The 24,517-nt window shown below is 50.5% G+C and overlaps 12 protein-coding genes across 12 annotated transcripts; 8 read left to right on the top strand and 4 right to left on the bottom strand.

Annotated features, from left to right (window-relative positions):
- Positions 1 to 290: 290 nt before the first annotated feature.
- On the top strand, positions 291 to 1,586 carry PENARI_c012G05646 (uncharacterized protein; the record flags this gene model as incomplete). The annotated part of the gene is made up of 5 exons (XM_022632916.1): positions 291 to 340; positions 478 to 891; positions 991 to 1,264; positions 1,370 to 1,385; positions 1,579 to 1,586. 5 exons carry the CDS (start codon positions 291 to 293, stop codon positions 1,584 to 1,586), a joined length of 762 nt encoding a protein of 253 aa, XP_022487189.1.
- Positions 1,587 to 1,735: 149 nt separating this feature from the next.
- On the bottom strand, positions 1,736 to 1,912 carry PENARI_c012G10883 (uncharacterized protein; the record flags this gene model as incomplete). The annotated part of the gene is made up of 2 exons (XM_022633044.1): positions 1,736 to 1,813; positions 1,889 to 1,912. The coding sequence occupies 2 exons, from the start codon at positions 1,910 to 1,912 to the stop codon at positions 1,736 to 1,738; spliced, it is 102 nt and encodes a 33-aa protein (XP_022487117.1).
- Positions 1,913 to 1,934: 22 nt separating this feature from the next.
- Positions 1,935 to 3,543, bottom strand: csn12 (the record flags this gene model as incomplete). Its single annotated transcript, XM_022632856.1, has 6 exons — positions 1,935 to 2,018; positions 2,071 to 2,491; positions 2,541 to 2,602; positions 2,654 to 2,806; positions 2,856 to 2,928; positions 2,975 to 3,543. The coding sequence occupies 6 exons, from the start codon at positions 3,541 to 3,543 to the stop codon at positions 1,935 to 1,937; spliced, it is 1,362 nt and encodes a 453-aa protein (XP_022487152.1).
- A 114-nt stretch (positions 3,544 to 3,657) lies between these two features.
- PENARI_c012G12566 (uncharacterized protein) lies at positions 3,658 to 3,936 on the top strand (the record flags this gene model as incomplete). The annotated part of the gene is made up of 3 exons (XM_022633084.1): positions 3,658 to 3,711; positions 3,772 to 3,867; positions 3,925 to 3,936. The coding sequence occupies 3 exons, from the start codon at positions 3,658 to 3,660 to the stop codon at positions 3,934 to 3,936; spliced, it is 162 nt and encodes a 53-aa protein (XP_022487267.1).
- Positions 3,937 to 4,250: 314 nt separating this feature from the next.
- PENARI_c012G05370 (60S ribosomal protein eL20) lies at positions 4,251 to 4,899 on the top strand (the record flags this gene model as incomplete). The annotated part of the gene is made up of 3 exons (XM_022632908.1): positions 4,251 to 4,457; positions 4,511 to 4,687; positions 4,741 to 4,899. The coding sequence occupies 3 exons, from the start codon at positions 4,251 to 4,253 to the stop codon at positions 4,897 to 4,899; spliced, it is 543 nt and encodes a 180-aa protein (XP_022487338.1).
- Positions 4,900 to 5,735: 836 nt separating this feature from the next.
- PENARI_c012G03648 (cytochrome b5 reductase family protein) lies at positions 5,736 to 6,841 on the top strand (the record flags this gene model as incomplete). The annotated part of the gene is made up of 4 exons (XM_022632863.1): positions 5,736 to 5,780; positions 5,832 to 6,099; positions 6,151 to 6,225; positions 6,273 to 6,841. The coding sequence occupies 4 exons, from the start codon at positions 5,736 to 5,738 to the stop codon at positions 6,839 to 6,841; spliced, it is 957 nt and encodes a 318-aa protein (XP_022487325.1).
- Positions 6,842 to 8,083: 1,242 nt separating this feature from the next.
- Positions 8,084 to 9,393, top strand: PENARI_c012G02886 (uncharacterized protein; the record flags this gene model as incomplete). Its single annotated transcript, XM_022632849.1, has 3 exons — positions 8,084 to 8,149; positions 8,524 to 8,895; positions 8,959 to 9,393. 3 exons carry the CDS (start codon positions 8,084 to 8,086, stop codon positions 9,391 to 9,393), a joined length of 873 nt encoding a protein of 290 aa, XP_022487173.1.
- A 342-nt stretch (positions 9,394 to 9,735) lies between these two features.
- Positions 9,736 to 13,433, top strand: PENARI_c012G08284 (urease Ure; the record flags this gene model as incomplete). The annotated part of the gene is made up of 8 exons (XM_022632987.1): positions 9,736 to 9,807; positions 10,483 to 10,551; positions 10,602 to 10,688; positions 10,748 to 10,774; positions 10,834 to 11,211; positions 11,303 to 13,039; positions 13,095 to 13,274; positions 13,353 to 13,433. The coding sequence occupies 8 exons, from the start codon at positions 9,736 to 9,738 to the stop codon at positions 13,431 to 13,433; spliced, it is 2,631 nt and encodes an 876-aa protein (XP_022487195.1).
- Positions 13,434 to 15,091: 1,658 nt separating this feature from the next.
- Positions 15,092 to 17,019, bottom strand: PENARI_c012G02815 (uncharacterized protein; the record flags this gene model as incomplete). The annotated part of the gene is made up of 4 exons (XM_022632848.1): positions 15,092 to 15,988; positions 16,037 to 16,597; positions 16,648 to 16,916; positions 16,965 to 17,019. 4 exons carry the CDS (start codon positions 17,017 to 17,019, stop codon positions 15,092 to 15,094), a joined length of 1,782 nt encoding a protein of 593 aa, XP_022487347.1.
- Positions 17,020 to 18,157: 1,138 nt separating this feature from the next.
- Positions 18,158 to 19,063, top strand: PENARI_c012G01069 (uncharacterized protein; the record flags this gene model as incomplete). The annotated part of the gene is made up of 1 exon (XM_022632800.1): positions 18,158 to 19,063. The coding sequence occupies one exon, from the start codon at positions 18,158 to 18,160 to the stop codon at positions 19,061 to 19,063; it is 906 nt and encodes a 301-aa protein (XP_022487259.1).
- A 576-nt stretch (positions 19,064 to 19,639) lies between these two features.
- Positions 19,640 to 21,510, top strand: PENARI_c012G05603 (nitrogen permease regulating protein NPR2; the record flags this gene model as incomplete). The annotated part of the gene is made up of 4 exons (XM_022632914.1): positions 19,640 to 19,682; positions 19,729 to 20,157; positions 20,206 to 20,342; positions 20,395 to 21,510. 4 exons carry the CDS (start codon positions 19,640 to 19,642, stop codon positions 21,508 to 21,510), a joined length of 1,725 nt encoding a protein of 574 aa, XP_022487353.1.
- A 538-nt stretch (positions 21,511 to 22,048) lies between these two features.
- On the bottom strand, positions 22,049 to 24,185 carry PENARI_c012G08619 (histone acetyltransferase NGG1; the record flags this gene model as incomplete). Its single annotated transcript, XM_022632993.1, has 3 exons — positions 22,049 to 23,020; positions 23,070 to 23,539; positions 23,660 to 24,185. 3 exons carry the CDS (start codon positions 24,183 to 24,185, stop codon positions 22,049 to 22,051), a joined length of 1,968 nt encoding a protein of 655 aa, XP_022487283.1.
- Between the last annotated feature and the right edge of the window lie 332 nt (positions 24,186 to 24,517).

Genomic DNA, 24,517 nt, shown 5'->3' with positions numbered 1-24,517 from the left:
CTGAACCCCAATCCCAATCCAACTTGAAGTCCGTCTCTCTCTCTGTATCCTGTCATTGTCTGTTCCCCTTTGATTCCAATTGAAATACAATACTAGAACAGAACGCGATCATGCTGCGCACTCCCGAAACTCCATCTATGCCTAGGTATCGCGCGGGCAAGTCTTCGGCTTTTACGCCTCAGTCGCGGAGGGCTGTTCAGACGCCGAGGGATAGAGATAGGAGGGAACGAGAGCGAATGCGGGAGAGAGGAGGGGGAAGAGAAAGAGATGATTCTAGTTCTTCGGACAGGATGCGTCATCTTGAGCGAAGGAAGAGATTCGAGAATCCTCCCGACGTAAGGTACATGAAAACCCTCACCATCTACAAAGACCCATCCATCCGTCCAACACAGTGCAATATAATGCCATCCCAACTCCAATTCCAAAACGAGAACCAACCCAAAGATAAAAGCTACCCAAGCTAACCAAAATATATAGATCACCCCCAACATCCCCAATAGTAATGCTCCGTGTGGGACCCCAAAAACGCCTCTTCGCGGCCCACGAAGCAATCCTGAGCGCATCACCATTCTTCGCAGCCCAAGTCCAGTCTCAAGCCCAAACTCAAACACCGACCCCAAGTCGCACCCGCACACCTCCCCGCCATCCAAACAAGCTCATCGACCTACCAGATGAACAAGCCGAGGTCTTATCCTGTGTCCTGGAATTCCTCTATAAAGGAGATTATTACCCGCGACTGAGACACAACGCCACAAAACGAGCCTGGGAGCTCGAGGATGTAGACACTGATACTGCAGGCAGTGATGGAGATGGAGAATTGAGCCAGGGTGCAATGGCAACAGTGTATCATCATCTGGCTGGGTGTGTTATTTTGCGGGATACGGCTATTTAGTATGTTCCTCCCTCCTCATACTCCCCCATCCCATACTCATCCACTCCCCCATCCTCCCCTCTCCTCTCCTGCCACATACTAATATCTATATAAAACAGCTGCGCCGCCCAGAAATACAACCTCCCCGTCCTCCAACGCCTCTCCCTCCGAAAACAAGGCCTGCATACAAACATATCCTGCAGCACGATCCTGGCCAGTGCGCGCTTTGCATATGAGCACACACCAGATACAGAGTCGAGGCTGCGAGCCCATTATCTGGCGCTGATTGTTAGGTCGCGGTCTACATTCATGCGGAGTGGGACTATGCAGATGGAGATGGAGCGTGGGGGGTTGTTGTTTTTTGATCTTTTTGTTGCTTTGTGTAACCATATGGTGAGTTCTTTTCTCATCCCATTAAAGTTGATGATGGCGTGAGGGTGTCAGGTGTGATTTGGGTGGAAGTGAGAGTGGGAGTGGTTTGCTGACTTGGTTTTATAGGATGATTTTGAGACTGGTGAGTTGGTTTCTAGTTCTGTTTCTACAACTTGTTAGGCTGGGTATTTGTATTTGGTATTGTATGGATAGGTATGGATGAAATGGATATGATATGGGTATGGAGTGCTGGTACGATTGGTTGGACATTGGGTTAGTTTAGGTTTACTGCGCATATACTCGTGTACTACTATACTTTGCTAATAGAATCGAAGATAATTAAAAATTGTTTGATTTCGTTGGTTATCAATTCGTAAGTTCGTGATCCATTGTGGCTCTGGTGGCCACATCATCCACAGTCCATGCACGAAGGTATGGACCGGAGGTGGTTTGGTTGACCTTTCGTCTGCATTATGCCCAAGGATCACACACTTAGCTGGATGTACCATCTGGGTCAGGATTAGCGTTGTAGCTATTCGGATCAGTATCTCGAGTACTGCGGAATGTGGGCTGAGGAGGATGTCAGCCGGGTTGATGCAAGTCCGACGCGGACAGGCTCAACATAATCGAAAAATTTGTCGATACGTGCCAGTTGATGGCGAATGCCATTTTCATTGTTGCCACCGAACTTTTAGACACCAGTACCCGGGAAAGCGCCTTTCTTGTTCAGGACGACAATGCCACGTTCACGAGCAATGTATCCTTTCATGAGGCCCTGGAGAGGATAGTTAGTTAATGAGCCCATCATGAACACCGACATGGCTTACCTTGTAAATGAGGTTGGACAGTAGGCATTCCACCTCGTCGATATCCACTCGGGATCGACCAGTCGCGTTGGTGCCAACTTGAAGAGCAGCGGCAAACTCGGCCACAGGAACACGGCTTCGTCGAATGGCTGGCTGGTCATCCTTGGGCTCCTCGAAGCCTCCAGCGAGGAAGACTTTGCGGAACAGATTGCGAAGAGCAATATCACGTCCACGCTCAAGAGGCAAGTAAATGCGTCTCTTGACAAACTCCTCCTCGCCAGCGGTCATGGCCTGGTCGAATCCGACCAAGTCTCCCTTTTTGATGCAGGTCGAAAGAGACCGGAAAAGTTGTGCAAGTCGTGGGAATGGCGCAAGAAGTTCCTTGGTGGGCAGTGTATGAGTAGTCACGAGGTGGCAGGGAATAAGATATGTGAGGATCAATCTACCAGCTTGTTAGCGAAAGCAGCTTGTATTTAGCTATAGGTACTGACTCTCGGTTCTTGTACGCATCTCGGTGGCACATCTTCCAAGCCCATGTCAGATGCTCTTCGGCCTGCACATAAGATCAGTCTCGGCAAATGCCCATGGCAGTCTTTAGACTTACCTCTGCGTAGTTCTCATCCAAAAAGTGAATGACTCCAACGTAGTACTTGAAAGTGACGATGTGGGCTTTGGGGAAAGCATCGAGAGAGGGCAAATCAGCCGACGAGGCTTTGATGGCACGTAAAATGTTCTTGGTAAGGCCAACAGAGTTGATCTAAACGACAGACATTAGCGGGTCCCTGCGATAGTAGGCAAAAGCATACCTTGAAATAAGTTTTGAACAACAGATTGGTCATCTGGTAGATACCCCATTTGCGAGATTCCTCAATGGGTGCCCTGATCTATTAGTAGGAATGGTCTGACAGATCTCATCAGTACTTACCTGTCACTGAGACAAAGAGTAAACATGCGATTGATGACCTGGGCCGCGTTCTCCAGGTGGGCATTCTTCTCAACATCTGCTGCGATATCATCCTGGAATCCAAAGCCAGCCGAGACCAAAGATGAGGCCTCGAGGTCGGCATTGATCGCAAAGATGCGCAGGTACTTTCCCACTGTGTACAAACATGGCAGTGTCCAAGCAGGGAGGCTAGAAGAGCTGGAGTACCCTCTGATCAAAGTGTTGGCAACTTTTTTCCACGCATTGAAAACGGAGACAATGCTGGCACCGGGGTGACGATCTTCACACTTCAGGATCTCACCAATAGCTTCCCAGAATGCCGAGAAAATGTCTACCCAGGCACTCTGTTCGGCCTTGGGAATTCTCAAGCTTTTTCCATGGAATAACGCGTATTGAAGGTCTTTAGAAAGGAATGCGGCGTTGGAGAACTGGTAGAAGGAGCGCAGTCGGTTCGGATCATCGGGCGTCGCGATCGGAGTGAGCACTGCAGCTAGATGCGGGCCAGATCCACTGAGGTAGGCATCTTTGAAGTCGGTCGCAAAAATGCTCATCTTCAATTTCTGTCTCACCGACCTTAGCGAGACACAGAACGGTGAGTTGTGAAAACAACAGTGTCCGGGGAGGATAACACCGTGACTTACAGAAAGCCATTGATTGTTGGAGACATGTGGGGTAGGTCCGGCCCTGTGGCTGGTGAGGGCGGTGAGGGCGGTCTGGCTGTGGCGCATGAAAAGCCCAGAAGCAGACTAGCGTGAGGCGGAAAGCCTCCACTCGCTTAGGGCAAGGGCGGTAACCCTAAGCACAATCGGAACCTCACAATTCTCGTTTTCCACCGACGGCACACTAACGACTCAACCACCACAGCGACAATCACAGTGAGTACCTCTGGCTCAATTTATTGAGAGATTCATACTAACATTTAATTCTTCTAGATGGGTGAGTGATTTCTATTCCCTTCCCGATATTCCTGGATCATTCGAGAGACGGTGCGCGCAATTGTTGGACGAAATTCGAGATGCAACAAGACTACACGATATCGACATGAGGATCACGAAGAGAAGGATGCAAGGCAATCAACGGCTGTTATCAACTGCAATGGAGGGAAATCATACTGTCGATCTGGGTTATATATCGAATCTCGAAATTTTCAACATCCACAACCGACCCCTTGGACTTCTCGAATTCTCGCCAACTAATTTCGCGCACCGCCATACCCCTTGAATTGAATATCTGGAGATTCGAAATCACATTCAGAACCATGACTGACGGAACATATCCAGGGCGTCTTACTGAGTACCAGGTCATCGGGCGTCACCTGCCCAACGAGGCGAACCCCACGCCCAAGCTGTACCGCATGCGCATCTTTGCGCCCAACACCGTTGTGGCCAAGTCGCGCTTCTGGTACTTCATGTCTGCGCTCCGCAAGATGAAGAAGGCCAACGGCGAGATCGTCACCCTCAACGTGGTATGTTGGAATGGAACACCCGCACGACAAAAGCGGTGCTGATTACTTTCTAGATCAACGAGAAGCGTCCCCTCAAGGTCAAGAACTTCGGTATCTGGATCCGCTACGACTCGCGCTCCGGTACCCACAACATGTACAAGGAGTTCCGTGAGATGAGCCGCACCGACGCTGTTGAGGCCCTCTACCAGGACATGGCTGCCCGTCACCGTTCTCGTTTCGGTTCCATCCACGTACGTTTTTCTGATCAGCCGAGACTCGAACTTTATTCTAACAATTTCTACAGATCCTCAAGGTTGTTGAGATCGAGAACAACGACAGCATCCGCCGCCCCTACATCAAGCAGCTCCTCCAGAAGGACCTCAAGTTCCCCCTGCCCCACCGCGCTGGTGGCAAGGTTGGCAAGAAGATCTTCACTCACTCTCGCCCCTCGACCTTTGCTTAAATGTATCGTTCTGGGTTTGGGTTTGGAGTGTGTGGATGAATGACTGTTTTATGGCCAAGCATGCATGAAAGATGGTCTGTGGAAACCACTGCCCGGATGGGCGAGATGGTTGGATGTCTCTAGTCCCGTATGGTGGCATCTCTAGGTTATTTTGAAAAAAATCATCGGGTTTCTTGAATCATTTATATCCCAGTAGGGTATTGTAGATTTTATATCCCTCATGCCATTACGATATGTCAACTTCAAGGCTCAGATCACCCGCATAAAATGTACCCCACTACTGGAACCTTGACATCAGATCGTGCATAGCTAACTTATCCCACTCGAACTACATGTAAATACAGGAATGCCTACGAAAACGTACCTGTTCAAGGTTTTATTATGTCGATTGCATTTTTCATTTCAAGGGAGCAGATACCAATGGGTTCGAGAAGACCATCGTCCAACATCTGATTTGTCCTATCGAATGATCTCGCTTTCCTCCTATCAAATCGAACTCGGTACATGTATTCGGCGTCCGAGTCGAACTGTCCGGGAGTTACCGAGATGTTTGTGGCCTTGGTGCCTTTATGCCTTGCAAGTTAGGTGTCGATTTGTGATTTCCGACTGCCCTATATAATTTGCAAGTTGCCAAACTTTCGGTCGAGCAAAGGCACTGAACTTCTAGGTACCCAAGTAACTGAAATGCAGACACATTTCCGCAAATCCGAGATGACAAAGTAATCCAGGTACCGCAATGGCGTCATGCTCGGGACAGGGGAGGCTGTCCGCTTTTGCATATGTAATCCGAATTCTTCCACTTCCTCCCTTCCACACTCCCCCAATTCATAGCCATCATGTTTGCCCGTCAATCATTCCGTTGTGCACAGCCTCTTAAGCAGGTAAGCAGGCATCACCCTGTCTATATATGCTCAAACTAAAACAAGTCACAGAGCTTCCGCAAGTACTCTGCGGAGGCCGCTCCCAAGAAGGCCAACTTGGCCCCCATCTACGTCGGTGTTGGTCTTGCTGGTCTGGGTGCTGGCTTCTACCGTTACAGCACTAGCGCTGCTACCGAGCCAAAGGACCGCCCCAAGGTCTTCAATGGTGAGGATTGGATCGATCTTAAGGTTGCTGCCATTGAGAACCTCAGCGGCAATACCAAGCGTATCCGCTTCGAGTATGAGGACAAGGATGCCGTCTCTGGTCTTCCCGTTGCCTGTGAGTAGTCTGCATCAAACTGTTATTTCCTACCACTGATATCATATACAGCTGCTCTGTTGACCAAGTTCAAGCCCGAGGGCGGCAAGGCTGTCATCCGTCCCTACACCCCTACCAGCGATGAGGGTAAGTTCAACCATGTCCGATAATTATTCCTTTGCTAAACGGATCAGAAATCCCCGGATACCTCGAGCTCGTTGTGAAGGCCTACCCCAATGGCCCCATGTCCGAGCACATCCACTCCCTCAACGTTGACCAGCGATTGTCCATGAAGGGTCCTATCGTCAAGTACCCCTGGGAGGCCAACAAGCATAACCACATCTGCCTGATCGCCGGTGGCACTGGTATCACCCCCATGTACCAGCTTGCCCGCCATATCTTCAAGAACCCCGAGGACAAGACGAAGGTGACCCTCGTGTTCGGCAACGTCACCGAGAAGGACATCCTCCTCAAGAAGGAGCTCGAGGAGCTCGAGAACACCTACCCCCAGCGCTTCAAGGCCTTCTACGTCCTGGACCAACCCCCCAAGGAGTGGACTGGCGGCAAGGGCTACATCTCCAAGGAGCTGCTGAAGACTGTCCTCCCCGAGCCCAAGGAAGACAACATCAAGCTCTTCATCTGTGGTCCTCCTCCCATGTACAAGGCCATCTCCGGTCCCAAGGTCAGCCCCAAGGACCAAGGTGAGCTCGAGGGTATCCTGAAGGAGCTCGGCTACAACAAGGAGCAGGTTTTCAAGTTCTAGATGATTGCATAATAGATAGCCGGAAATACGTGTAGGATAGACGTGTATATTGGTTTCTTTTTTGAGCGCACTGCTACGTATTTAGGCTGATATTTTATCATTGGATATTGAAGTAAATATTATAACAACATATCTGCTATTATCTATACCAGTTGGTTTTATAGGATGGTAAGTATTAAGTAAAGCGATAATAAATTGTGGTATCATAAAATGGAATTGCAGATATATATCTTGTAGACCACCGAGGCATTCTACTGTAGAAGGATGTCTGCCATTGAGAATTTGCTATTGACCAAAGTGTCAAGAGAGAAACTTCAGAGGGCATTAATATTCTAGAATACGCCGACCAGTTCAGTCCACAAGTTGCGCAAAATATCACGCAAAGTAAATAGTATACGCGCCAGGAAGAGGGGTAAGCGAACGAAGATATAGAGCTCTAACAAGGCGATAAGTAGAGAGGAAACAGGAAGCCGAACTGTAGCAACTCAAAATTCGAAGTCTAGACATATCAAGACAAGGGCATTTGTTCATACTGCAGCATCGACAGTTCGGGCAAAGTTGGATCCCTCATAGGTATTCTGCAGGCCTTCGGCGACCCTGAAGAGTTGAGGGGTAGGCGGGGCGCCCAGCCAGCGCGACACCTCCCACCCTCCCAAGAGCGCAGCAGCATTCCCAAGGCTCTCCATACGACCGCATGGACGATATTAGGAAACGAAACATGGACTAGGAAACTTCCACAAAGGCAAACGACATCAATTACGTATAGACTCCATCCTACAAAATGAAAGCCCTATCATATGAATCACCATGGCACCTGCTAGGAACCGTCATGAAGAAACCAGACACACCCATCTAAAAAAGCCGATAGATTCTTAAAAGCACGCCTAAATCAGTCCAAAACGCAATCGACACATCTCTCCACCCAGACCACCACGGGTATGTTTTAGAATTAAGAAAAAAAAAGAAACATCAGTGTCACCACCTGGCCCCAGGTGCCTAGAGGGGCATGTCACCGGGGCAAGTTGGGGGGAAGGACGGGAGCACCGGTGTTGCCCAGGAATCCCTGAAGTTTGGGTCTCATGACAACAGTAGAGAACCTAAGCCGAAAGTAGCGGAGCATGCCCGGTGCATTCGGGGGGTCGATGGCCAGTGGGCCCCTCTCTCGGCTTTCCTATTCCCCCCTTCCCCCCCGAAAATCTCTTTTTCATCACCTTCAGACTTCATCTCTGCAGAACCGCCACCATGCCCCCCAACAATGAAGCGACCGTCGAGGTCAACAAAGAAGAGCTCCGTCGGGCTGGTGACTTGGTATGTTCATTTTATATTTCTTTTATGGCCACGTCTTTTTCTTTTTTGTATTTCCTTTTCGCTTTTCTGTGTTGTTTTCTTGTGCACTGCGCCGCGCTACGCGTCGCACACACACCCTCCCTTTTTGTCTACATCAAAGCTATACAGTGAGCTTTTGGAGCTTTACAGATATTCTGTGAGGCCTCATTAGTATCATACTGAGCTTCTTGTGCGCAAATCACACCTCGCTGTGATCTTGCCACAGTCCAAAGTGTTGGCGCGTAGCTTGACCAGCTACGCGCCAAACAACCCCAACCCTAAACCATTACCCCAAACCCTCAAGCGACGAAGCACTGTTACCTTACCTATATAAATAGCATCACTAATGATACTAGATCGTCATGCGCCTGATGGAAGTCCAAAGCTACCTCGCCGACCTAGGCAAGGCCTACGTACAGCACGTGAAGAGCATCACCGACGGTGAAGGCGCCACAATCGAGCTTCCCCTCGGTCCCACCTTCACTGGTGGAGACTTCCCCGGCCGCGCCAGCAGCCCCGGAGCCAAGTCCGAGGCCGGCGCCCCCAAGAAGCGCAAGCGCGCCCCCGCCGACCCCAATGCGCCCAAGCGCGCCCTGACTCCCTACTTCCTCTTCATGCAGACCAACCGTGCCCAGATTGCCGAGGACCTGGGCGACAATGCGCGCCCCAAAGATGTCGCCGACGAGGGCACCCGCCGCTGGCAGAACATGGACGAGAAGGACCGCGGTGTAAGCATACGATTCCGCTCTCAACCAGATGATACACATACTCATACTAACCCACCAATGCAGGTCTGGAAGCAGATCTATGCTGAGAATTACGAAAAGTACAAGAAGGAGATGGCCGCTTACAAGGCCACGAAGGCTGAAGAGGACCACGACCTCGCCGCCAACCAGCTGCAGCAGGACTTTGCCGGCGCGGAGCAGGAGCACGAGGCCGAGGCTGAAGCCGAGCCCGAGCAGGCCCAGTCCGATGAGTCTTCCGAGTCTTCCGAGTCCGAGTCCGAGTCCCCTTCTCCCCCCAAGGCGAAGACTCCCACTCCTCCCCGCAGCACTGCTAAGCGTCCCCGCATCAGCAAGGCCAAGGAGGCCGAAACACCTGCCAAGTCGCCTGTCAAGAGAGGTCGCAAGGCTGCTGTTGTTGAGCCTGTGTCTGCTAGCAAGGAGAAGATTCCTGCTGATAGCAAGCGCAAGAGTGGCAAGAAGCGCAAGAGCGAGACCTCTTAAGTCTAGGCAGTATTTGGGGACTGGCTGTGTAGCCCTGGTTATTTTCGGCGTTAGGGAAAACTGAAGGGAACTTGAACTGTATTTAGCTACCTCATCATTACAATCCATCACATGACACATGTCACTCCCCAGGCTCCAACGTTGTGTTTGTATCACTCTCTCTTTCCCTTCATTAATCCCTCGTCTCACCCATCCAGTTGATGCTCTTCCCTTCTTTACTCACTGCCTGTCTCATCCTCGTCATGGCAACCACTCGCTACAAAGGCCCTCCCCGAGGGTGTACCTATCTTGGAACCTGTCGAAGAAGGCCGCCAATTCCAAGCCACAAAGGTGAATGCCAGTATGTGGCCCGACAATGGTGCTTATTACATGAAGAACCCCAATGGCACTGTTTTCGCCGTGGCATCAGATGAAGTATGTGAATACAGCCGACCGCGGAGAGGCCGAGATCGAAGCCATGATTGCATCGGGCGAGCTGTCGGACGATGAGCCATGCCACTTAGGAGAAGGAGGAGGACGCTGTCAGAATTGTATCAATGCCAAGTCTGGAAAGGGCCACAGTGGCCCTTAGCTATTACTCATGACTTATACTTTCGGCACCCGAGCCTAGAGGGTTGTGGGACATGGTGTGATGATGCTTAGACTAGGTGAAGAGGTAAGTGCCCTTTATCACTGCAGATGGTGGGTGTCTGTTGTTTTTAGTTGAAAGTGAGAGCCATTAGGGTAACGTATGTAATGCAGAAGTAACGTTATAAAGTATAGAGTGAAGTATAAAAGGCTAAACAGTTAACCATCAGATAAGCGGGTCTCAGCTTCACAGTCTCCTCCACTCACACACATTTATTTCCTTTCAATTTCAACCAATTAGCAAAGCCTTGACTAAACCGGCCAAATAGCTTCGCCCGACCCAATCGGCCTGCGCGGCACTTATCAAAGTGCCTTATCTCGGGAAACAGACGGCAGTCAAACCTCCCCACATCCCTCATTTTATGTCCTTTCTTGACTTAAGCCCTGTCCTGGAAATTCATATACCTGTCACCGGTCACCCCTCTGTCTTACCTCTCTCTGTTCTCTATATCTTTCATATAGTGTCAACCCTACCCTGCACGCCAAGACCCGTGTTCGGGTTCCACTGCCATGCAGCTCGTTCCAAAGGAGGTAGGTGGCACGGAACACTCGACATAGCAAACAACTGACATCCTTGGTAGCTTGACAAGCTCACTATTGCGCACCTCGGGTTCTTGGCACAGAGGCGTCTAGCACGTGGAGTGCGGCTCAACCATGCAGAAGCTGTGGTATGTACTTCTCAGCCTTGTGGGATACAGTATGCTAATCTCCACTTCTAATTCCCTAGGCCTTGATCTCCTCCGTCCTGCACGAGGTACGTACACCTCTTCATAATTTAGCATACAATTGAACAATTGGACTAATAGTCACCAGCTAATCCGCGATGGCCAATACTCCGTCGCCGATCTCATGTCAATCGGCAAAACAATGCTAGGCCGCCGCCACGTCCTCCCCTCCGTCGTCGCAACTCTAGTCGAGCTACAAGTCGAAGGAACCTTCATTTCCGGCACCTATCTCGTCACCGTGCACCACCCGATCAGTAGCAATGAAGGTGATCTCGAAAGAGCGTTGTACGGCAGTTTCCTGCCCGTGCCTGCGCCAGAGGCCTTCCCTGATCCCGATCCCGAGGACTTCCGCCCGGAGAAGATGCCTGGTGCGGTTATCCCCGCTAAGCATGCTCGTGTCGAGTTGAGTAGTGGGCGGAGGCGTATTAGGTTGAAGGTTATGAGTAAGGGTGATCGGCCAATTCAGGTATGTCCATGTACAATCCATGCACGGGAACTGGGATTGGGACTTTGATTCGTGAAATTAGTGCCGTCGGATTGTGCTAACTTGTGTACAGGTTGGATCGCATTACCATTTCATTGAGACGAACCCGCAGCTGCACTTTGATCGCATTCAGTCTTATGGATTCCGGTTGGATATCCCCGCTGGTACATCCATCCGTTTCGAACCTGGCGATACCAAGACCGTGACGCTGGTCGAGATTGGCGGGAACCGAGTAATTCGCGGTGGAAACTGGTTGGCGAATGGACCTGTTGATCTGAACCGCGCCGAGGAGATCGTGACGAAGTTGCAGACTGCTGGGTTTGCACATGTGCCCGAGCCCCAGGCGGATAGTGTGCTTGTTTCTGGGTTCTCCATGGAGCGCGAGGCGTACTCGCGCATGTTTGGTCCTACAACGGGTGATTTGGTTCGATTGGGCTTGACCGATCTGTGGATCAAGGTTGAGAATGATTTGACGAGTTATGGTGATGAGTGTGCCTTTGGTGGAGGTAAGACGCTGCGAGAGGGTATGGGTCAGGCGTCTGGTCGGGGCCATGCGGAATGCGTTGATACTGTTATTACGAATGCGTTGATTATCGATTGGACTGGTATCTACAAGGCCGATATTGGTATCAAGGATGGGCTGATTGCTGGTATTGGCAAGGCTGGAAACCCCGATGTCATGGATGGCGTGCATCCGGATCTGGTTGTTGGTTCCTCGACGGATGTCATTGCTGGAGAGAACAAGATTATTACTGCTGGTGGTATTGACACGCACATCCACTTGATCTGTCCCCAGCAAGTCGAGGAAGCCTTGGCTTCAGGTATCACAACCTTCCTCGGTGGTGGAACCGGTCCTAGCACTGGATCAAATGCGACAACTTGCACACCCGGACCAAACCACCTGCGCCAGATGATGCAAGCATGCGACAGTCTGCCGATTAACATCGGCATTACAGGCAAGGGCAACGACTGCGGACGAAAGAGCATCGAAGAACAAATTCTAGCAGGAGCAGCCGGTCTGAAGCTCCACGAAGACTGGGGCTCCACCCCAGCAGCAATCGACAAGTGTCTGGAAGTGTGCGATGAATACGACGTACAGTGCATGATCCACACCGACACACTCAACGAATCAGGCTTCGTCGAACAAACAATCGAAGCCTTCAAGGGCCGCACCATCCACACCTACCACACCGAAGGCGCAGGAGGCGGCCACGCCCCAGACATTATCTCCGTCGTCGAACACCCCAACGTTCTACCAAGCAGCACAAACCCAACCCGTCCCTTCACTCTCAACACCCTGGACGAGCACCTGGACATGCTAATGGTATGCCACCACCTGTCAAAGAACATCCCAGAAGACGTAGCCTTCGCCGAGAGTCGCATCCGCGCCGAAACCATTGCCGCCGAAGACGTGCTACACGACCTCGGCGCAATCAGCATGATGTCCTCGGACTCGCAGGCCATGGGCCGCTGCGGCGAGGTCATCCTGCGCACGTGGCACACGGCGCATAAGAACAAGACCCAGCGTGGACCGCTTGGAACGGATGCCGATACTGGCGCAGATAACTTCCGCGTTAAGCGTTATATCAGCAAGTATACTATCAACCCGGCCCTGGCGCAGGGTATGGCGCATGCTATTGGTAGTGTGGAGGTTGGAAAGGTGGCCGATTTGGTTATGTGGAAGCCCAGTACCTTCGGTACGAAGCCGGTCTCTGTGCTGAAGAGTGGTATGATTGCCGTTGCGGAGATGGGTGACCCGAATGCTTCGATTCCGACGATTGAACCGATGATTATGCGGCCAATGTTTGCTGTATGTATTCCCGAGAGTCTTGGAGTTGGTCTGATTGATACTAACGAGTTGATAGGTCCGCGTCCCCGAAACATCCATTATGTTCGTCTCGCAGGCTTCTATCGATGCTGGAATCGTCCAGTCATATGGATTGAAGAAACGCATTATGCCCGTTAAGAACTGCCGCACTGTCGGGAAAAAGGATATGAAATTCAATGATACCATGCCAAAGATGAAGGTTGACCCGGAGAGTTATGTGAGTTTACCTTTCCTTACCATTATGGCAATCCATATAGTTCCTTTGGTTTACCGTACTAACCTCTACCCCCAACAGACCGTTGAAGCAGACGGTATGCTCTGCGACGCCGAACCAGCCTCCGAACTTCCCCTGACGCAGGCATACTATATCTTCTAGTTATTGCATTGTCTTTCTGCCCCTTCTCTCCCGCTTGCATATCACCCTCCCCCCGCCCCCTCCCATCCCCTTACTAGCATTCACTTCCCTTCATTCCCTGCAACTGATACGTTATATCTCATCGCTCGAGCGTCTGCTATTTTTCTTCATTTCGGAGTTGGTTGATAGCGAGCTAGCTCGAGTTTTGGCTTGGTTTCTCTGCGTGCATGATAAGTTACAGGTTTCTTATTTCATACGAACGTGACGATTTCTATTTATATCCTACTTACTCTTATATCACTCTTGCTTTTCTCTTTGATCCTACTCTTATCTTTGATCTTTGACTTATTGGTCTTCGTCTAATCCATATCTTCAATATGATATGAACTAACCCCCCAACCTCGCAACAACCCCCTCAATTCCCGAAATGACAATAGTATCTGTCCTCCGCCCATCAGGAAAAACAAGCATATCAGCCCAATGCAACAAACAAGCAACGACATCATCACACATACGTGGTATCTCATAACCGAAATATCCAAATGGTTTGGCAGTAACGTATGGATTGAACCGTGCAGACTTGACCATTGCCATCGATGCGGCTTTAAGGGTTTGCACTTTTGGGACGAGACCTAGGAGGGCCTTTGAGACCTCTAATGCTGTTTTTGGATTTACTTTTAGGGAATTTGATTGCGATAATAGCGATATTAGGAGGTTCGCTTGGGTTTGTTGGTAGGTTGTTACTGGGCCTTGAGGCATTCTGATTTTTGGTGGATTGGTAGATTGTAGATTGGTTGAGTTGTTAGAATAAATCGACAGAATCGATGAGAGGAGATGGAATGGAATGAGATGTACGTGACGTGATATCTTTGGGATCCTGTCTATTTATAAGATTGTAACAAAGACATACAGACTACTGTCGCTGAGAAGGTACAGAGAAGACCGAAGTATTGTTCCATCTCGTCGTTGTCTGTCCGTCTTATACTGTGCTCATATATTTCACGGTTATCAAAGAAGTCTATTGGCTTGTTATGTTATGTCTCAACATCTCTGAAAAATTTAATCTGTCTCATTGGTCAACTATTATAATGAGGTACAGGACCATTGTTTGAACTGACTGGCTTCTTTGTATCTGATACTATCCGCAAGTAGATACTTTGATTGATTAGAATAGTAATGACAGTATGAAATGCCTACGTACCATGTCTCGGCCAACAACATAGGGTTACATTCAAAGACCTTGCTCTTCACAGCTAATACGGTCATAGGCCATAAGTCCCTCCACACCTCCACAGTTACACAATCTACCTGATGAGCCCGAGACCCTCGAAAATGGGTGAAAAAGAGGTGAAAAAAGAAAAGCCAAAGCAGGGCGAAAATGATACATGAAACGGTATACTCGCTTCGAGGCTTTCGTGTAGAGACTGTCCAATACTTCATGACTATATACACATTTATGGCCCCCTATTGTAATAACAAGAAGACAGGCGCTTTGTATCGACAGTCCTCTGCGACTGGTGCCACAGAAGGCGAAGTTGCGAAAACATGACCTATCAAGAAAGAAAGAGATTGAGTGGTGAAATGAACTGGGGTATCATATAGTTAACAACAAGAAATAGCAAGAGTACTCCGTAGCAAATAAGGAATATAGATCAAGAATAGAGTAACAAGCAATTAGCTTATAGCTCAATCTCCTCTTCGGTATGATTATCTCTCGCGGAAACAAGCGACACATCCGTCCACGCAGAGTAGGTATCCTCTCGTGCAGCGAGATAAGCAGCAATACGAGTATGACGCGAAAAACGTAGACCGGCATCATCCTTTTCTGGGGGTTGCGTTCCATTATCCATCAGTCTCCGGTCTGGAGACCCGAGTGCTGACTCAGAAATGGAGAGGGGAAATGAATCCGTGAGTTGGCTTTCTGTTTTTTGAGTGTTGAGGTGTATGGGGGAGGTGATATCGTCGCCGGTTAGATCGATTATGCTTGGCGTCCTTGGTTCGCGGTTTGGGGTGGTATGATAAGGTTCTGCAGTTTCTGGACCCAGTGAATTCTGTTTCGCTCCCCTGATACTGAGTTCATGGCCATCTTCATTATCCGTGGAACATGTAGATGGTAGGATGCTGGCTTGGGAGGAATGGGCTGAGTTTGCTTGTGCTTGGGGGTGCTGTTTCTGACGGATATTATTATTGTCGAATTTAGTGGCGCCGTCGAATGTATTCGCTTGGTATGTGGGGATTTCAGGTTGAATATGCTGGCTCATATCAATCGTCTGAAGACTGATGTCTCCAATCCCATCAGATGTATCTGTGGACTGGGTGGATAGGTCCAAGTCAAAACGAGGTCTCTTCTTTGCGCGCAAACCTTCTTCGTCACTCTCATTTGCCAAAGTCCGCCGCATGTGCTCATCATGGGAGAATTTATTCCCTGAACAGAGGTGCCCGAACAAAGTTCGGATGGAGACATTCTCGTTCCAAGTCGATGGATCCACGGTGCATGGATGGATGTCTTTGGGTCGGAATGCAGCGACAAACTCACATGATTCGGAATACGAGGAGTGTCGGGAATATGGGAAGCGCTATAAACTTATTAGAGGGATTGTAAAAGCAAAACAAAATGAACTTACTATCGTGTTAGGCAGATCGGGGTTAGAGGACTCATCGAAGGAAGCTGAAGGACCGCGGCTGAGAGCAGTTACCAGATTCTCCAGTGAAATCTCCCCTTCTTCTCTCAGGCCGTATGTATCAAGTGAGAGCGCCTTTCTTCTCGACTGAAAAGCATTCTTCAGCGCATTTCGCATCTGAGACAACGCCTCTTGATCCTGAATGTGCTGGGAACAAAGTTTCTCCAGCTCGGCCATGGCAGACTCATCCGGCAACTCCAATTCATGGGTTTGGTATAGATCCCCGACACCACCACCTGCGCCGACATCGGGGATTTCCGTACCGGTAGGGGTGCGGTTGACAATGGGCATGATATAGACCGATTTGGGTCCACGGGATGATGCACACGCGACACCAGGTTCACAGCTGTGAATTCGACTGGTCTCATTGTTGCTTAAGCAGCCTTCCACATCTCTGTTTCCCAGGTCAAAGCCACACAGGGCAGGCGCTTCACTGGCACCCTTGTTTCCAGAGATTCGTGTCAAAGACCGATAAAGACCCATCTGGTAGCGATCTACGTGTACCTAAAAACAATTAGCATGTATTCAAACTGGAGAATTGACAAATTAATCACCTTACTGTTCAGCGCCGCTGACAGCGCTATCCACACATCTTCGTAGCCGAATGTCCATGCGCGGAAATAGAAGACCGTATCACCGGAATAGGCTTGAACCTTCTGCAGCAGCTCAGCCAGACCCTCAGCCTTGGAAGGAAACTCTCGAAATGGATTTTTCTTGCTCGCGAAGGTGGTATCCAGGTACAACTTTTCCAGCCGTTTCTGACCCAGAGTGTATGGTATCAAGATGGGGTGGCGAATCAAGCTGCCGACCCACCATTTCTCAGCTAAAGGTACTCAGTCATGGTATCAATATAAACAGGTTGTATACTTACCTCGGATGTCACCCGAGTAGATGATTGCCTTGCCGTCTCCTTCGATCAGAAACATCACCGCCCCAGGACAGTGATTGGCATCAAACAATGTTACCCTAACACGTCGTCGAGGTGTAAGGTCAATCTCTGTTGGAGTATTCAACGGGATGGGGCGCTGTTCAAGGATAAGCTTTGGCTTCAACCGAGAGAGTTCAGAACACGATACCAGAAGTTTTGCGAGATGTTTATAATGCAATCTGCGTGACTCCAGGATACCTTTGTTAAAGTTCATCCTATGCGGATACTGCTCAATCCGTAATAATACCTAAGTGAGGGTAAGCGAGAGTGATATCAGTGACGCCATACGACATACCTCGCGCGTCGCTGGCGAACAGTAAATGAACGGCGCTCGAAACGACTCGAGGCCCTGCAGATGGTCACTATGCACATGGCTGAGAAAGCATGCCAGTGGCGCAGGCCGCTCAGGGCATTTCCGAAAGTAATCGACTGCTTCTGTTTAGCTGATATCGCCGTATAGAGGCAAGTAAGGCTCACTCCGAATGTCGGGAAACTCTATCGAACGGTTAACACCGAAGTGACGCAGGAGAAATGGGTCTCACCTTCAACAATGCCATCAAAGGTCGACATGGCCACTCTTCTTAGGTCAGACGGGATGCAAAGACAAGTCCACACCATGTATGGATGAGTTGGATATGCACGTGACGTGGAAGTAAAGAAAAACGAGGAATATCTTTAATCTTTATTGGTCTAAATAGAGTGAAATGCATAGTATTGACCTATCTTGTTCGAGTAAATCGTAGTTCGTACCTGTACTCCGTACCTATGAGAGTACTAGTCGGAACAGCTGGCCGTGCAGGACACCGGATCTAGCCATTTGCCAGCGCATGCGTTATATACGCCCCATTCTTCCGATTTTCTCCCTTCTTCTTCTTCACTTTTCCTCTAAGAGGTCTCAATGTGTATAGTTCATGCCTGTGAGACCTCCAATCCTCAAGGGTCAAAGAGCCGAAACGTCAGCTGGGCACCTGATCGGTCTTTCTTTTTTTCTCTGAGGACTTCACTTTAACATAGTCTCAGAGACTCTCTCATTTCTTGCCGACAAAGGGGAAGGGATCCGGATTCCTGGACATTCCAGGGACCTCCTTAATATTTGCACTTCTCACACTCACCTCGCGTCTATTCTCACCATCAACATGCGTAAACCGTCGCTGGCCCAGATCGTTTATAACGCCACGTTTCCACGACCTCGCACAAACGAACCGGGGTCGTTTGCTGCTCACATTACCCGAAATCTCGTCCCTGAAGTGCGCGTCGAGACATCTCATTTCTACGGTTCGCTAGACTGCATCGAAGCGCAATACCCAGGGCTGGACTACTCCTACGGGCCGCATCGCATGCGACTGAGTCGCTTCCCATGGCATCGCAGATTATTCCGAGTCTTTGATGAGCTCAAATTAACCGAGGAGGAGATCTCCGACCTGTGCCGATGGGAAGGGACCAAGTCAGCGCGACAACGGTACGAGGCTGAAGAAGGGACCAAAGTGCGGGACACCACTGCCCAGTCGATCCGACCAGCATCACCCCTACCGTTTCCCTCCATCGAGGTCCACTACTTCGACGACTTCTGCAGGGCAGAGGACCAGGATCAGATAATCGAGACCCAGAGTAACGACACCGTCCGTCCAAGCGCTTCTCGCACCCCGAGCACTCACTCCTCCGACAGAGCAGAGCACGAGGTCGAGGAGGAATACAGTGACGAGGAAATGGAGAGCTGCGGTGTTGCACTGAACAACCGGCTTCTCGCCGCAATGGCTGCGCGCGACCAAGGGGCCGATGTGCCTCTCGACGAGGACTGGGAACAATGGCTGAAGGAGGCTGGAGAACGCGGCGGATACGGCGACATGGTTCATGCCATTCGTGCAAACCAACCCTTGAGCTTCGGCTCTGATACGCGCACTCAGCGCCATCGTAATGGGGCTCGTGTTGTGTCGATCGCTGCGTCTCTTCCTGATTCATACCTGTTCTCGCTGCCAGAAGACATCCTTGCAAGCCCGGCCCTTCCACCTACCTCCAATCCTGCTTCTGGCACGGCTCGATGACTGCTCTGACTTGACTGTGACCCTTGTTCAAGGCTTCGCTATAACTGTATGCATTTCTTCTGGCGCATTCTTTTCTCTCTATCATTGTCTGAAGTGGACTGGCTCCTTCTTCTTTTTCCCTTACTTTCCCCGTCTTTTCCCCATTATCCCTTTCGATGTTCACAAGAGTCTCTTGCTGCTGCATAGATTTCCTTGGCTATCTGCGTCTCACTTAATACCCGTACCTTTCATTGCCTTGCCTCTATTTCTCTGTTCTTTACGGGTGCTCTGTTTGGACTTGAAACCGGCAAAAGTTATTATTCATCTAGCACATTCTATCTGATCTGAATGCTCAACATTCCATACTCCATACTGTGTTCCTGTAGAGCGTTGATGCAAATAGAGCAAACACCCGATAAGCTCGTAGCTCATCTCCGCATCTCCGCATGCCACTTCACATTGTACATTGTTGCTGGCTCCCTGGCTTTATGTGACCGGGTCTGATTGTCCTCTGATATTTGCGCTGCTTTATTGAATACTGAGTCCGCCTCATGGTCCAGCAGTGTCCCTCCAACCCCTTGCGACAGCACCCCCACGATGATCAAGGCAATCTTCTACAGCAAATTCGACACGCAAGAGGGTATGTGAACCCCTGCAATGCATTGTCAACTACTAACTATCTCCAGGTCCCAAAGTCGTCCACCAAGTCCCTGATGGAGCCATCGTTCCCTCCCCCACGGCACCTGCACAGTCACTCTACCTGACCTTCTCCGACGTCTCCTTCTTCGTGATCCCCCGCCAGGAACTCTGCGGAAACCTTCTGCAAGTCTGCACAAATGGATACCGTATCCTGGGCTACCCAATTTGCATGAAGTCGGCGCGATATGATCGCAATGAGTTCATTTTCAACTTCTGCATTGTTCTCGCCGAAGAGGACGACTTTAGCACGTATAAGAGTGTGGTACAGAAGATAGCGGATCTGATGCATGGCCTAGAGGAGCAGAATGGCTTTCTATCCCGTGATTTCTCCAGAAGTGGGGAGGGGAAGGTGCATAGTCTCTGTGAGATGTTGATGGAGGACTTGAATAACTACTGCGAGTGCATGGTTCCCATCGGTATGTCCTTGAAATGCATACACAGTTCCGCTGCTAATCTCTGGCTAGATGAGTTGAATACTCTCAACATTAAGCTGTTCCCGATCTATCCCTCTCCTCCGCAAGTCAAGGCATGGCATGTGCCGCTTTTCACCCTGCGATATCAGGCCTTTATGGATGAGAACTGGGACTTGACCATGCAGCGGGTATGTGAATCGATGCCCTCGTTCTACGGGCCACAATAACTGACCACATCAGATTGTCCCTCATATCAACGGCGTCAACAGTGTCCGCATCATTTCCATTCTAGCAGACACAGACTTCTCTCTCACCTGCCGTGCAATCCGCCACCTCCTTTACTACGGCTGTCTATTCCTCCTCGACATCTTCTCCTTCGCAGCCATATACGCCCCGACCGCCCAAATCAGCGCAACAATCGGCTGCGACGAAGCAATGCAACTAGAATGTGCTCGCTACGTCAACCTCCGCTTCGCACCACACCTCCCAATAGGCCCAAGCTCATCCTTCCCTGCACCCCTCGCCCCAAGCGGCAGCAGCACAAACGGCAGCGGCACGGGACCACTCTCAAGCTCCCTAACCGACCACGCCCCAAGTATAACCCGCGACGACTCTCGCTTCGACGCAGAAGAAATATGGCCCCTCCTCGGTCCCGCAGAAGACACAGACGACCCCACAGACAACAATAACAACAGCACAACCCCAGCACCTTCCTCATCCAGCGATACCTCCACTTCAAACAACCAAACAAACGCCCTCCACAAACCAGCTATAGTAGATGGAGTAGGCCTAGTCGAGCTCTACGCCAGCCTAAAACAAGGCCAAAGCGTCAAACAATGGTACGCACAACACAGCAGAGCCCTAGCAAACATCGACATCCGCCGCTTCATCACCTTCGGCGTAATAAAGGGCTTCCTCTACCGCGTCCACAAATACGCTTGCGCTACCGGCCACACTGCGCCCGCCCCGCGCACGGCGGGCTCTCCTTTCATGCCTACGCCTACGCATACGGCCACGTCCACGGCAACTCCTGTGGCTACGGGTTCCTCGTCCCGTGTTACGACGGGGACTACGACGCCCTATACTGTTTCCAGTGTTGGGGATGAGGGGCCTCTTCCTGGGAGGGAGTCGAGCTGGGAGAGGCCTGGGTCTGTTTTTAGTGGGAGTAGGAACGGGGTTGGTGCGGGTAATTTTGAGGAGTATGAGGTTGAGGAGGTTGATGATCGGGTTTTGGAGAGGTATCTTGATGGGACGCATTGTTTTGATCAGATTTGTACCGAGTTGGAGCTTAGTGAGAGGGAGTTGACGGCGAGGTTGAAGAGGTATCCTGGGGAAGTTTTGATTCTGCATCGGTGAGGTGAGTTACGGGTTTGATAACGTGTTGCATTCCAAGGTTGGCGTTTCTTTTGCTTTTTCAGTGTTTGGTTGTGATCGATACCCCTAGTTTTACTGGTTATATATACCCTCGATGAGTCTCATGATATCGAGGTCGAAATACAATTTAAGATACAGAGTAAGTCTGTGAAGAGATTGATCACTTATTGATAATAATAAGCTAAAGAATAAAGGTACATTGTCACATCTGACCAGCTAGATATACGACGCTGTAGAGAGACTACTCTCTTCGCGCGAATACAGACAAACACAATGTCATCCATCCTTGATAAGCACAGACGAGACCACGTCCGATCTCCGAATCTAACTTGGCCGTGGAACTGAGAAAGGAAAAAGAAGGTATCCGCTAACGCCCGCCAGCCCGTCATGCCATTCGTATCGTATCATGCAAGAAAAAGAATCAGAAAAAGAAGCCTCCGCGAAGCAGCTAGAGAACAGAAAAGGGAAGAGACACAAGACCAGTCAAGGGAGAGGAGAGATCCAAGTCAAGTGACGGATTTTACTCCTCCTCCCAGTTCTCAAGTTCAGCCTTTTCATGCTCGGCCATAACAGCCGGGTCGAAGATCGACTCTCCCTCTGAAGGAATCGTAGTCTTGATATCATCGAAGATAGGCAGGAAAGCCTCGTTCCAGCGCCGACGACGGTCCATAACAATCTTGGCAGCGTCTCCAACAGCAGGACGAGACACGCCTGCAGCGCCAGCGACGTGGCTGCCGCCACCTGCACCGCCGGGTCGGTGCTTAGCCTGAGCGCCCTTCTTGCTCTTGCCCATGGTGCGGGTGCGCTTGAGGTAGGCCTGCTGGACCTGAGTGTCGAGGTCGTCTTGAATGGTGGTGAATTCCAGCATGGCCATGTGCTCCTGGGCGATCTTTAGGATACGGGCCTTGCGCGCGTTATTGGTGACAATTTGCTTCTTGAGCTCGCCTTGTAGCAGGCGGAGACGTTCGGCAACCTCATCGTCGTAGTGTGCGTCGTAGTCTGGGTTATCGTCCGCGCCGAGGAATCCAATATATCGAAGCTCGGCCTTGGCACGTTCGTCGAGTTGGGCGTGGTCGAGCTTTGCGACTGAGGTCTTGAAGCCATTTGGATCGGCGTCGCGGAAGGCTGTTGCAGGAGGTTGTGATTGTTTCTCGGTCTTGTTCTCTGGTTCGCCGTTCGGCTGGTCAAGCTCCATTGCGTCTCCGCCGAGGCCGCCGTCGCTTGTGGCTGAGTTTGCATTATCGTCGGGAAGGGTTCGGTGCTCGTAACGCAGAAGAGAGCAGAGTCGGCTCAGGAGGGGCCCAACGGAGACCTCGTTGGTATCCGCTTTATCATCAGTCAATGTGTCGATGCTACCACGACCTTGGTTCAACGGAAGCTGATCCTTGTCATCTTGGCTGGAATCGTAGGATACACCATCTTCCTCTGCCCATAGCTGACGATAGCTTTTCTTTCCGCGACGTGGGATTATAAATGGGGTAACGCGATCTCCCTGTATCATGTTAGCTTGTGTCGCAGGGCGATAGTTGCAATTGACCTACCCGTTCCCTTAACCAGGCAATATCCTCCTCAGTAAGAGGCCGAACGTATGGCTCAATGTATGTCAGGAAAGTATTGGCGCTGACTTGATTGGATGGCTTCGCGTTGCTAAAGTCCTTGTCGGGTGCAACACCAGCTAGCATGTGAGCGAGGTCGCTCTTGGGGAATCGGGCAACGCTGTAAATCTCTTTCTTATCTTCGTCGGTCATATCTGGGAGAACATCGCGGATGTTGTAAATGGTAGGGTCGTCAAACTTCAGCGGATTATCACCGAAAACTTGTATTTGAGGGACAGCCGGGGCAGGCTCAGGTTGGTGTGACTCGTTACTGGTTTCAGACCCGGGGGAGCCGGGGGGGGCTGGACCATCGCCAGCGGTGGTCACACCATTGGGAGACATCATAGAGGGTGGTGAAAGCGAGGAGCTGTCATCGGATGCAGCGCGCTTGGAGATTTTCGATGCTGGTGAGGCCGCTGGAAATGTCAGTACATGTCGAAATAGTGGGGAATATGGAGTAAAATGGAGGGTTGAGAAGAGGTGAGTCGCAAGTGAAAACAAAGGATGGAAATAAAGCGCCGAGTTGGTTCTCTTACCTCCCTCAATCTTAGTTTCAGCACCATCCTGACGCCCGACCTGGTGAGCTCCATGAGTCAATGGACGCTCCTCCTTCCCACTTGCGCGCTCTTTCCGCTTTTTCAGCTTCCCGCCCTTGTGGATATCATCCTCTTCTTCTGTCTCGCGCTTCAGTCTTGCTCGGTCTCGGACTTCACGATCAAGTTCCTGGTCCTCCATTACTTCCTTGCGCTTCTGAGACATCTCCCGCATTCCCGCATTGCAAACCTCACCCCGAGCATCAGCCATGTCACTGAGGCTCTTCAGGTGTTCCACTAAGGCCTCAAGCGTTTTCGAATCTGGGATATTCTGCGCGGCCAACAGGTCCAATACATCGGCATACTGGCCATTAGCCAGGTCAATGAGCTTGGTTACATCATTTTCCAGGTAATTCTGAAGCGGAGGTCCTGGAATCGTAGGGGCACTAGCGCTGGATGGAGTGGTATTGCGACTGCGCGACTGGCGTGCGTCGCGGCCTTTGCCTTTGCTCTTATATGCTGAAGGCATGTTGTTTGAGATAGATGGGCGGTGAGAGGGAAGGGATGGATTGATCGCAGCGGTACTTGCTATCAATCAGACGATAAATCGGTCGACAGAGGTGATTCTAGGAGGTATGGATGGGGCTGGACCAACGCATGCTGTCGTTGGTCACTTGAAATGAAGATGAGTGAGAGGAGATTATGCCACCTATGAGGTTATCACAAAGCGAAGCTGACGCGGTTCTAGAGATCCTCGAGGTCACAGATGAACTACAAAGCTAACAGGTGACGATGTTGGCGGTCGAAACCACACGTGACATGTTCTTTATCATCACGTGCGCCTTTATCGAGGTTATCTGG

The sequence above is a fragment of the Penicillium arizonense genome (assembly GCF_001773325.1).
Source record: "Penicillium arizonense strain CBS 141311 chromosome Unknown PENARI_contig012, whole genome shotgun sequence".
Classification (NCBI taxonomy): domain Eukaryota; kingdom Fungi; phylum Ascomycota; class Eurotiomycetes; order Eurotiales; family Aspergillaceae; genus Penicillium; species Penicillium arizonense.
Note: the sequence above shows the minus strand (reverse complement) of the source record. Positions and strands in the feature narration are given on the sequence as shown.